Source organism: Acanthochromis polyacanthus, chromosome 6, assembly GCF_021347895.1.
Source record: "Acanthochromis polyacanthus isolate Apoly-LR-REF ecotype Palm Island chromosome 6, KAUST_Apoly_ChrSc, whole genome shotgun sequence".
Lineage (NCBI taxonomy): Eukaryota > Metazoa > Chordata > Actinopteri > Pomacentridae > Acanthochromis > Acanthochromis polyacanthus.
In genome coordinates, this window is record NC_067118.1 from 14153356 (window position 1) to 14166401 (window position 13046).

The window sequence follows — 13046 nt, forward strand, 5'->3', positions numbered from 1 at the left end:
GGTTTCTCCCTGCAATAGATATCTTATTCTCAGGAAGTTATAATCTCTCCTTACCTGTAAAGATCCTACATCCTTGTCCCTGCTGCTGGCCTCTGATCCATCTCCTCCCTGACTCTGCTCTTTCTGTTATGGCAATAAACATAAAAAATGTGGTAAGAAAAATTCTGAAATAGCATTAGGAAGAGTAAAAATTGCAGTAGAATTTAACCTCAAAATTACTTTAACCCATAGATACATATTTTTTTCTCAGCCACTTATATATATTTTTTTCACCTCTGCAGACCCTGCATGGTCAACATTACTGCTGGCCACCGCCTCTGGTCCATCTCCTGTCTGACTCTGCTCTTTGTTATTGAAATAATCATTAAAAAATCTGAAAATCAAAATTCTGAGATAGAATTTGAAAGAGAAGCAGTAAAAATAGTTGTAAATTTAACCACTTTTATACCATAGATAGCCTATTCTTTTTTTCTCCTCCCTGACTCTCCTCTTTTGGGACCAAAAGACTTAAACACATGGAGAGCAATTGTGAGCACATCTTCTGCCCAGAAATGAAAGAGGACTGGGTTTATTCCAAGAATAAACTAATTAGCAGTAATGTAACAGAGGCAACAACATTTGAATTATTGTTAACTAGCTTAACATATTGATATATTGCCACGTTTTACCTTGTCATCACTTAGCTAACAAGTCTAACATTGTTTGCATCCAACAAGGTCACACAACTTACACGGTTTGTTTGGAAAAAACTGTAAAGTTTTTTGCTTCTTGCTGGCTCTGGCTGGATTGCTAAACATTACTCCAGACGCACGTTCAGCACTGCTCAGCACAGCAGCACGTCTCCTGTGGAACACCTGCGTTAGCATGCGCTCATGGTGCATTCAAAGACGGCTCGGGAATACACATTACTAGATGCTAATAACGGGTTTAAGCTGTTGTAACGGCTGAAAAAAGTGCGGGGGACAGATGTGGAAAGTGCGGGGGACATGTCCCACGCGTACCCCGCGTCCGTCACGCCCATGTGACCAACTACCTATCAGATCTGGGGTGGCCGCAGGGGTGGCCAATGAGATTTCAGGGGTGGCCCCGGCCACCCCAGGCCACCCCCTAAAATCGCCATTGGCTTGCCGAGTGTTGGAACCTGGTCATCTTTTGCATGAGCCTCTCCATTCTCCTCCACCTAGAGGACTTCAGCAGCTCAAGTCGAGACACCCATTTGTCCCTGCTGCACTGGAACTGCTGAATGATGCAAATCAGTCAGGCAGTAACGCAGCAAGCTGGGCGGATGGCAAATGGAACACGAAATGGAAAGAAAGTTCTTCCAGACTTTTTGGATTCATTGCAGAGGCCAGCACATCACCACCTGGAATATCTTTTCCTAGACCCGCTTGGGTCAGGCTTAACCGCCTTCGAACTTGTGTTGGCCTTTTCCGCTCAACTATGCATAAATGGGGTATGGCCTCCTCTGTGGCATGTGAATGTGGTGCAGAGGAGCAGACTGCAGACCATGTGATAACATCTTGCCCCATATACCGCCATCCAAATGGGGTTTATGGTCTGATTAGTGCAGATGAGACCTTAGTCAGTTGGCTAACTAACATCTGCCCAGAGATATAACGGTTTATATCTTCTGCTGCAAGATCTTTCTCCAAACGAAGAAGAGCTGAAGAAGATCCTATCTGCCTCAAACTTCACATGCTTGGACACCAGGTCCAGTCTGAACACATCTACACTCATAAATTCTGAAAAAGTCATAGCGCCACCTGTTGGTAACAGTAAGTTTAAGGCATTATATTTTTAGGTACTATGGCCCCAAACTTGGTGATATCATGCTGGAAATTGGTCAGCCGAGTCTTTAGCTTCTGATAATCCCACACTGTGAAGGCTGTGACATTTCATGTAATGCTGTTGCCGTAGCAACCAAATATCGCCATGAAAAACAAAGTCCTTTCTGACAGGTTAGGAATACTCTAGCGCTCACAAAAATTACCACACACATCACCATCGACCCAAGGAACAACACTGTATGCATCTCGGCACTGCAATGCTATATCGCCCCCTGCAGTATTTTTAACAAACAGCCCCCCCAGCACATTTCACCTACATCCATGAAATTTGGGAGGCTTATAGAGCATATCAGGATGCACCAAAAAGCCTCTTGGAGCCATGCCCTAAACCCAACAGGAAGTTGCCCATCTTGGATTAATTGTGAGATTTTTGGTGATTTTTCTCATTTTTGAGAATGAATACCTCCTCGGGGATAATTCCAGGAGACCTGAAATTTTGTCAGTCCACACAGCAGGACTTGGTGATGAAAAGTTATCAAAAGTTTAACCAGAAGCCAAATGGTGAGGCCATGGCGACAATCACACTTTGGATGCTTCGCCATGAAACAACAGCTGCTGTATAACCATCCTCTGAATGCTCCAATCTGCCTCAAACTTTACATGTGTGATCAGAGTCCAATCCTGATCACATCTATAGGCCAACATACACTCTCAGTCACGGCGCCACCTGTTGGATAGACAGGAATATAAGTAGCCTGTACATTTTCCAGTCAGCCTGAAACTTTACATGTGTTATCAGAATCTAGTCCAGATGCGATTCAGAGGCCGACATACACTCTCAGTCACAGCGCCACCTGGTGGATGTGCGTGGATTCGCCAACCAGCGTGGATGCGAGGACCCGTCCATCACTGCTTGCAGCTTTAATTCTCATAGTTCTCCATTATAACAACCTGTTGACTGAAGTGGGCAGCACGATTTTTTGCGGAAGAAGATTCAACATGTTTCCATTTATATGAACGCTCACAGAGTATAAAGCGGAGAATCTGAGTAACAAAGAAAGTTGATTACTACTGTCATGATACCCCTGATCCTCGACTGGCCAAAAAGTTTTGCCTAAAACTGAAGACATTTTCACTGATGTACAGAGCGACTGGGCATGCTTATTATAATAGAAATATGTAGATGATCAAATTTATTGCAAATTCCACCTCTTACTGGAACAGCAGCATCTGCCTATCTTGGGCACTGCGGCCTTCAGTGTTGATATACTGTTACTTGCAAAACCAATCAACCAAAACCCTAACCATGCTGTTTAGATAGTGACATAGTGACATTGAGTATTTTATTGATATATGGCCTTGCTTTTATTTTAGAAATCTGACCATTTTAGACCACATAATGTTAGCTACAATATCTGTGTGGGTAGATAGGTCATGTCACGCTGAATTAGCAATTAACAGTTACATTAGCTGATGTTATTTGCAGCTATTTCATTAGAACAAAATTACGTCAAATGGAACTGCACAACTCAACATAAGATGAATAAAACTTAATTACCTCAAATGTGAATATGATTTTTGCTTGAGTCATGTCAGATACATTTTCATGGTTTGAAATCATGATCCCAAACTGCTTTGCAACATTGTCAAACTGCATCTTTTGTTAATGGTTATGACTGAGAGACCCTTGAAGCAGAAATCACATACTGTGCATATAAGTGGCCACATCTAAATGGTGATGTATGGTCCTCCATACATGGTCCGCAGTTACAAGAACACATTACAGCTGTCCTCCAAAATCTAGGAAAGAGGACTCACACATTGGGCAGGAGAGCTGGAGTCTGTCCCAGCTGACTCAAGATGAAGGCAGGAGACACCCTTCACAAATCACCAGTCTAACGCATTGCTATACAGAAACAAACAACAAAGCATACTCATTTTCACACCTACACATCCACACAGAAAGACCTTTGGCCAACATTTGATCTCAGGACCTATGAGCTGTGAGGCTTACCACTGGACTACAGTGCTGCCTCCATTCTTGAAATATAACTATAAATAATGCAACTAGGGCTGCAACAACGAATCGATAAAATCGATAATAATCGATTATTAAAAGCGTTGGCAACGAATTTCATTATCGATTCGTTGCGTCGCACGATTCATGCGTGACGCTCCATGTCGCAGAGCCGTCTGCTTCACCTGCAGAACTTTGTCAATGCTGGCTGATTGAAATAAAGTTTTTTTTTTTTTAAAAAACTCCGCCTGCAGAGCTTTGTCAGTGCTGGCTATCTAAAATAAAGTTGTTGGCTTTATTAAAAAAAAATCTGCAGAGCGAGTGGAACAGAGCGAAGTGGAGGCAGAGTGGAGGCGGTATTTTCGGAGGGAAAATAAACTCAGAAAATAGAACATGACCCACACAGACAAAACAGTTCGACCAAAGTATTCTAAAGTGTGGGAGCATTTCACTCTTGACAATACAAACAAATGCATACAATGCAAGCTTTGTAAAAGCGACATGAGATGGCACGGGAGCACCACGGTGATGCTAGAGCACCTGAAACGGAAACACGTTGGAGTCACCGATGAGGATGAAGGGAGCTCAACAGCAGGGTAAGTCACTACATTATCCTACGTTTGTTCCGTTGTAAAGTGAGGAAACGTAATGTTAGTCTCTCTGGTAGCTCTCCTCATGCTAGCGATCGCTTGTTAGCTGAATAATGACAATGATACGGCATGCATATGTGTGTGCGCGCGCATAATACTTTATATTTCACTTTAATCAGCTTAAGCAGGGTTTAAATATGCTTTATAAATAAACATAACTTGCACACAATGGTGGTAATTAAGCCTCAAGTTTTAATTTTCTGACAAAGTCTGAGTGATGATACTGGTTTGTGTTGGGGTGAGGTGGGATGAACTCAATTTATACAGTGAAGTTTTTTTTTTTTTTTTGGTGCATGTACTTTTTATATATGTGCATGTGTGTTTTGCTCTTTGGGCTGCTTACTTGCCTTATCCTGATACTGCAAATAAAACAAGATAATTATTGAGTTGTTGTAAATTGTGCTATAATACTTACTATACTATCTTTCTCATTTCATTAGAAAACAGCAAAAAATGACAAGCTTCGTGATGAAAAAGACATGTACACCAAAGCAAGCAACCGTCTTGACCCAGAGCATCCTCAGCATGATCATCACAGACATGAGGCCTCTGTCAATGGTCGAAGACGAAGGCTTCACTGCAATGATCCGCACCTTTCATCCAGGTTACACTCTTCCCTCAAGGACACATTTTACAAAGCTCATGGGGAAAAATATGAGGAGACTTTCAAGGAAGTGAAGACTGCAATTAACACAAACAGCAGTAAGCTTGCTCTCACTGCTGATATAAGGACAAGTGTTGCCAATGAGGCATACCTTGGTGTCACCTGCCACTACATCACAGAGGACTGGGACATGCAGTCAGTCTGCCTCACCACCATGCCACTGCAGGATAGACATACTGCATCTCACATTGCAGAGTGGTTGGAGGAGGTAGTCACTAGGTTTGAAATTCCTCCTGGTAAAATCATTGCCATAGTGCATGACAATGATGCCAATATTGTGGCTGCGGCAAACATCCTGGTGGAGAATCCTGGGTGGTTCTCTGTGCGCTGCAGTGGCCACACCTTGCAACTTGTGATCAATGCTGCGTTGAAGCATTCAAGCATTGAAAAAGCTATCAGGGCTGCAAGATGTCTAGTTGAACATTTTAAGAAAAGTGAGTTCGCCTGCACTAAGCTGAAAGAGAAACAACAACAAATGGCCACACCTGAGCACAGCCTTGTTCAAGACATTAGCACCAGGTGGAGCAGTACATTCTATATGATAAGCCGACTGCTTGAGCAGAGGTGGCCTGTAACAGCAACGTTGTCTGACAGCTCTGTCACACAGAGAGGCAAAAGGTACCTGGATTTGAAACCAGAACAGTGGAGCCTGCTAGAAGAGCTTTCAGCAGCTCTTAAGCCTTTTGAATGTGCCACTGTGTTCATGAGTGGACAGAAGTACACAACAGTATCTACCATACCTCCACTTGTGAAGGGGCTACTGAAGTCCACCCAGAGTGCTGCCTTCGAGTCAGCCCCACTCCGGGCTTTCCAACTCACTGCTACAGAGCAGCTACAGGAGCGATGGAAACGGGAGACTTTTTTTTATCAGATACAGCACCTAGCACTGTGATTCTTGCAGCAGCCCTTGACCCGAGGTTTAGGAGACTTAAGTTTCTTTCACCTGATGAAGTCCTTCATGTCCAAACTAAATTGCAAACAATGGCACTTGCAGAGAAAAGGGAGATGGATGTACAGCAGCATGGCAGTTGCAGCAGCACCTCCACCGATACTCCAGCTGCCGAATCAACACCTCCTTCCACCCTACTAGATTCACTTCTTGGTTCTGATGGTGAAGACGAGGACAGAGCAAGTCAAGGGGAGGATGTTCAGACCCAAGTGAGGAATGAAGTCCTCACATACTTTGGAGAAAAGAACCTTGCCAAAGAAGAAAATGCATATTGCAGTGGTGGAAGGCTAACAGAGACAGATATCCTATGTTGGCCAGGCTAGCCAAGTCGTACTTATGCATTCCTGGTACTTCAACACCGTCTGAGCATCTGTTCTCTGCAGCAGGAAATATAACCTCCAAAAAGAGAGCCAGCCTTAGCCAGGAGCATGTTGACATGCTAACATTTTTGCATTGCAATGCAAAGTTCTTGAAGAAAGTGAGTGAGTGAGTGCGTTAGTGAATCAGTGAGTGAGTGAATCAGTGAGTGTGTGTAGTGGTCATGTTTACTTGTTCTCCGCAGTTATAGTAATACACAAATGTTCATGTTGAAAAAAATCCTGTTACTGGGTTTACTGATTTCTTTATTCATTGCTCCAACAGTTCGGGTCTCTTAAACAACAAAAATGCCTCGTTTTTGCACTTAACAAAAAAAGTAGCCTACATATTTTGCACGTGTGTAGCATACATTTGGATGTATTTTTGTGCACTTTTATTGTTTTACTGAAGCTATTTGACAATCATTTAGATTTTTTATTGTTTATTATTTTATTAGAATATTCAAGCAGCAACCTGTTGTTTGTGCACTTATTTGCTCTGTCAGTCCAAGTGTTATTTCAAATAAAGAGGCAGAAATTAAAGGTGTTTTTTTTATCCGATTCATCGATTAATCGAAAAAATAATCGACCGATTAATCGATTATTAAAGTAATCGTTAGTTGCAGCCCTAAATGCAACCTGTAATTACGAGTGTGGGAGAAAAACAAATGCATGTCTGTCATGTAACTGCAAGGCTTTTATTTTATTTATTTATGTATTTATGCATGTATTTACTTAATTTACCTTTATTACACCCATCTAGTTTGTGCTGCACTAATTACTTTCTGAAATAAAAATAGAGGCAGCAATTCTGAATGAGCTTCTCCTGCTCTGTAGTACACAATATACAAAGAGATTAATCATCATGTAAGAAATGACAAACATGATTTTGTGCCTGTGTTCTACAGGATCTTGCTGACATTTATTGCCTGCCTGTCTTGTTATTCAGTCCATCTGCTACTACGCAGTGCTGGAGTTGTGGGTAAGGCCTTGTAAAATGTAGAGTCCATCTCTCTGTCTTTTCATTTTTATGCTTCGTCAAATAAAACTGATCCAATTCTGTCACTACAGTCAGTGACATTCAGACACTGTCCTAATTGGATCTTGTCTTTTCAGGTATCCGTGCTTATGAGCAGCTTGGCTTCAGAGCTTTTGGTCATCCAGGGAAGATTCTAGCAGCGGTCATCATAACACTACATAACATTGGGGGTAAGACACTGGTGTATATTGAAGGTGTGGTATTTGAAAATTTTATGTCATATACAGCGGTGGGAACAGTTTTCTGGCACCTTTAAAATTTTCCACAATTTTAAACATTGTAAGAAATTAATAAGAAATTATAAGAAATATTTGTGGAAAAAAATTGTGTTTCAAAAGTTGTGGCTGCATTAGACAGAAACAAATACAAATAAACACAAACAATTACAAAATATATTTCCTTGTTTATTGCTTACAAAAAAAACTAAATTCTTGACAGTTTCAGCATGTCAGTTCTCAATATTGTTGGTATCAAAGTCAACAAATAAAAGAGAATGTGTTCAAAACTGAACAAAAAATAAATAAACTATGACATCATCAAATTAGTATTTCGTATTCCTGCCATTAGGACGCAGTGGAGCTCTATTCCTGGCTGGCATAATTCACACAAGCCTTTCACACTGTTGAGAGGTAATCTTGTCTCATTGTTCTTTAATTACTGCTTTTATATGTTCTAAATTCTTTGGTTTACACTTTGAAACAGACCTTTTGATAATCCACCACAGATTTTCAATGGGGCTCATGTCCGGGGATTGAGATGACCATTCTAAGACCTGGATATTGTGCTCCTGCAGCCAAGTTCTACTGTCCCTGGATGTGTGGCACGGGGCAATACCTTGTTGAAACATCCAGTTTTGACCTTGACAGAAGAGTGCAAGTGCAGAAGGGAGCATGTGGGTTTGAAGAATGGCACAAAACTTGGCAGAGTTCAATGTGCCATCACAGACAATGAGATGACCGACACCAGCAGCATTCATGTATCCCCAAACCATAATACTACCTCCATCATGCTTGACAGTAGGTACTGTACATGCTAGAGATAATGCCTCGTCCGACCTTCTGCATAGCCTCACATTAACAAGAGGAAGAAAATGCTGGAAACTGGACTCATCTACCACAGAATTTTCTGACAATTTCTGACTTTCCAGTTGTTGTGTGCTTGGGCCCAACAACGCCCAGCTAACCTCTGTCTCTCATTGAGAGACACCCTTGTAGGACCTTCAGCCATGATCTAAAAGTCAACCACATACAGCTTCAGCGGGTGGAACAGTGGACATCCGTTTGGTTTGACCACTGCTGCTGAAGCTCCTGTGATGTCACTGTTGGTGGTTTTCCCTGCTCATGCGAATCAGGATGCGGTCATTCCTTACTGAAGAAATCCTTGGATGCCCAAATCTTGGGTTGTCTTCCAAGCTGTTGGTTCATCTGTATTTCTGCAGAATGTATTCAACAGCTGAAGGACAGCATCTACACTTCCTGACTATCTGGCTGCAGCTGTACTCTTCCTGTCTGAGAATTTGTATCTTCAGGCGTGTTTCCTGCATTAAGTTTCTTGTTTTCACCATTTTTATCTGTGAAGAATTTTCAAATGTGTTGGCTTTAGATAGACATGAAGCACTTCAACAAAAATTATGTCTATTTTTAAAAAAAAGCACAATCTTCATTAGTGGTTCACTACTACTGAAATGGCCCAACACGCAAAATTTATTTTTTGGAACCAATCAATTTTAAGTTTTTAATTGCTTTTTAGGATTTGCTTAGATTTGATTATTTTGGCTGTGCTTGTACTAAAATAAATAGCATTTGAAGACCTAAGAGTGATTCTTAATGCAATATTTCACAATACATGGGGTGTCCAAAAACTTTTTTCCACCACTATAAGTATTTGGTAATGCTGCAAGGGAACCAAATATTCGAACATCATTGTTGAACACGTCAGTTCACGTAGCAATGTACTGTACATGTATAAACACGGTGTCTTCAGGATGTTTATGTTTTCCTCTCCTGCAGCCATGTCCAGCTACCTGTTCATAGTAAAATATGAGTTACCGCTGGTCATTCAAGCCTTTCTTGGCCAGACATCCAGTTCTGAGTGAGTACTGCTAACAACTATGAAATTCAGTTCAGTTTTATTTATTTATATACTGCCAAATCACAACACAAGTGATCTCAATGCATTTTACAGAGCAGGGTCAAGACCTTATAGTACTATAGAGAGAAGCCTTGCGGTTTCACCTGCTCAAAGTGGATTCCAGAGGATAAAAGTTGTGGGAATGAAAAATAAATTTAATGTATGTCTATAGTTGTTGAAATCATGAAAATTAAATATAATGTTTCTTTTCCACTACAGGTCAATGATAAGAGTTAAGACAAAAACAGTGTCTCTTTATGCTCTCTTTCATTTATTTCTTGCCTTTGGCTCTAAACTCCAAGTCATTAGTTGAACATCACATTATTGTTAAGTTTTCATTTGCTAAATTTGATTTGACAATTTATTCATTTATTTTAGCAAGGGAGGAGCTTATCCCATAGGATGAAAGCGGGGGACACCCTGGACAAGCCACCAGCCTATCACAGGGCTACACATAGAGACAAACAGACACACTCACATTTACACCGACAGACAATTTAGAACCACCAATTAATCTCAGCATGTCTTTGGTTTTCGGACTGTGGGAGGAGCCAGAGACCATGGTGAAAATTCAGGCTGCACAGGGAGAACATGCAAACTCCATGCAGAAAGATCCCAGGTCTAAGCATTCTTCTTATCTGAGTCTGGGGAATGCAGACTAGCATATTTAACAAAATGTCATTGTTCCAAAATGAATGTTATTTTGTTGATGTATCCAGCTTAATAATATATCCAATGAAAGTCAATATTTACTGACTGTGGTGTCAGAAATTTTCCTTCATTTTTCCCAGTAACGTCTGATTTTCCCCTTACACTCACTACAAAAATGGTCTGATTCTGCAGAAATGGAAAGAAAAAGACTGTCACTTGGTATTTAGACACTGATGAATTTTCATTAACAATAATGAATTAGATTTACATAGTGCTTTTCTATTAAGGCATACAATGGATCTATTATTCATTCACTTACACATTCTCACTCTGATGGTGGTAAACTACATTTGTAGCCACAGCTGTCCTGGGGCAGACTGACAGAAGTCTAGCTGCCAATCTGCGCCTACGGCCCCTTCGACCACCGCCAACATTCATACACTTTAATACAGCAGTGTGAGTAGCTGCAGTGGAGGCCAGGTGGGTAATGTGTCTTGGCCAGGGACACAACAGCACATGACTAGGTCAGAGCAGGAATCGAACCGCCAACCCTTCAATCATTGGGCGACCCGCTCTGCCGCCTGAGCCACAGCCAGCCCAAAATTATTGCAGTAATGTGCAGAAGGACACGATCAGACTACAAATTGCAGCATCCCTCTCATACACTATTAAAGTTTAGGACACACTTGTATTTTCCTGGCTTCTTTGTGTGAACAGCATGGATTACATTTCATAAGAGAGTTGTTTGTGTGTCTTCTTAGAAATTAATGCTTTGTACCTAAAACATATAACTCAGCATATAAACAGTGGTATATCATGATATGAGGTAATCCTGCAAGAGATTCTTACTAAACCACAGCAACAAAAGTAGCAAATATGTACCTAGAAAAGCACTCAGAGAGCACAGTACTCTGCCAAGGCTGTTCATTCTCCCATATGTACATTATGTATGGAAACCGAATCACCTGACCTAAATATGTAGGGGGCGGAGGAATTGATGGGACTTAGAAACACCCCCACAATCAATTTAATCAATTGTTGCTTGTATCATTTTGGAAGGATAAGTCCCAATAAGTCTGCAGTGGATGATTTGTAGTAGGATTGCAATCATGTGATGTAGTGTTCACTTGTTGTAGTTACAGTGACACTGTGCCATTATCTCACAATGATTCAGAAATCTTTAACAAATCCGTGGATTCAGACTATAAGCCACATACACACGTGGACAAAATTGTTGGTACCCCTCAGTTAAAGAAGGAAAAACCCACAATTCTCACTGAAATCACTTGAAACTCACAAAAGTAACAATAAATAAAAATTTATTGAAAATTAAATAATCAAAATCAGCCATCACTTTCGAATTGTTGATTAACATAATTATTTAAAAAAACAAACTAATGAAATAGGGCTGGACAAAAATGATGGTACCCGTAACTTAATATTTTGTTGCACAACCTTTTGAGGCAATCACTGCAATTAAACGATTTCTGTATTTGTCAATGAGCGTTCTGCAGCTGTCAACAGGTATTTTGGCCCACTCCTCATGAGCAAACAGCTCCAGTTGTCTCAGGTTTGATGGGTGTCTTCTCCAAATGGCATGTTTCAGCTCCTTCCACATATGTTCAATGGGATTCAGATCTGGGCTCATAGAAGGCCACTTTAGAATAGTCCAACGCTTTTCTCTCAGCCATTCTTGGGTGTTTTTGGCTGTGTGTTTTGGATCGTTGTCCTGTTGGAAGACCCATGACCTGCGACTGAGACCAAGCTTTCTGACACTAGGCAGCACATTTCTCTCCAGAATGCCTTGATAGTCTTCAGATTTCATCGTACCTTGCACACTTTCAAGACACCCTGTGCCAGATGCAGCAAAGCAGCCCCAAAACATTACTGAGCCTCCTCCATGTTTCACCGTAGGGACAGTGTTCTTTTCTTCGTATGCTCGGTTTTTGAGTCTATGAACATAGAGTTGATGTGCCTTACCAAAAAGCTCCAGTTTGGTCTCATCTGTCCAAAGGACATTCTCCCAGAAGCTTTGTGGCTTGTCAACATGCATTTTTGCAAATTCCAGTCTGGCTTTTTTATGAGTTTTTTTCAGCAGTGGTGTCCTCCTTGGTCGTCTCCCATGAAGTCCACTTTGGCTCAAACAACGACGAATGGTGCGATCTGACACTGGTGTACCTTGGCCTTGGAGTTCACCTTTAATTTCTTTGGAGGTTGCTCTGGGCTCTTTGGATACAATTCCAACGATCCGTCTCGTCAATTTGTCATCAATTTTCCTCTTGCGGCCACGTCCAGGGAGGTTGGCTACTGTCCCGTGGGTCTTGAACTTCTGAATAATATGAGCCACTGTTGTCACAGGAACTTCAAGCTGTTTAGAGATGGTCTTATAGCCTTTACCTTTAAGATGTTTGTCTATAATTTTTTTTCGGATGTCCTGGGACAATTCTCTCCTTCGCTTTCTGTTGTCCATGTTCAGTGTGGTACACACCTTTTCACCAAACAGCAGGGTGACTATTTGTCTCCCTTTAAATAGGCAGACTGACTGATTATGAGTTTGGAAACACCTGTGATGTCAATTAAATAACACACCTGAGTTAATCATGTCACTCTGGTCAAATAGTTTTCAATCTTTTATAGAGGTACCATCATTTTTGTCCAGGCCTGTTTCATTAGTTTGTTTTTTTAAATAATTATGTTAATCAACAATTCAAAAGTAATGGCTGTTTTTGATTATTTAATTTTCAATACATTTTTATTTATTGTTACTTTTGTGAGTTTCAAGTGATTTCAGTGAGAATTGTGG

At 41.0% G+C, this 13046-nt stretch overlaps 1 protein-coding gene across 2 annotated transcripts in view; it reads left to right on the top strand.

Moving 5' to 3' along the window:
* The window catches only part of LOC110971782 (sodium-coupled neutral amino acid transporter 3-like), a 62336-nt gene that overhangs the window by 39574 nt on the left and 9716 nt on the right, over positions 1 to 13046 (top strand). For both annotated transcript variants that reach the window (XM_051949385.1, XM_051949386.1), the window contains exons 5-7: positions 7332 to 7405; positions 7540 to 7632; positions 9472 to 9553. In XM_051949385.1, coding sequence (XP_051805345.1) covers positions 7332 to 7405; positions 7540 to 7632; positions 9472 to 9553 — 249 coding nt within the window. The remainder of the gene's footprint in view (positions 1 to 7331; positions 7406 to 7539; positions 7633 to 9471; positions 9554 to 13046) is intronic.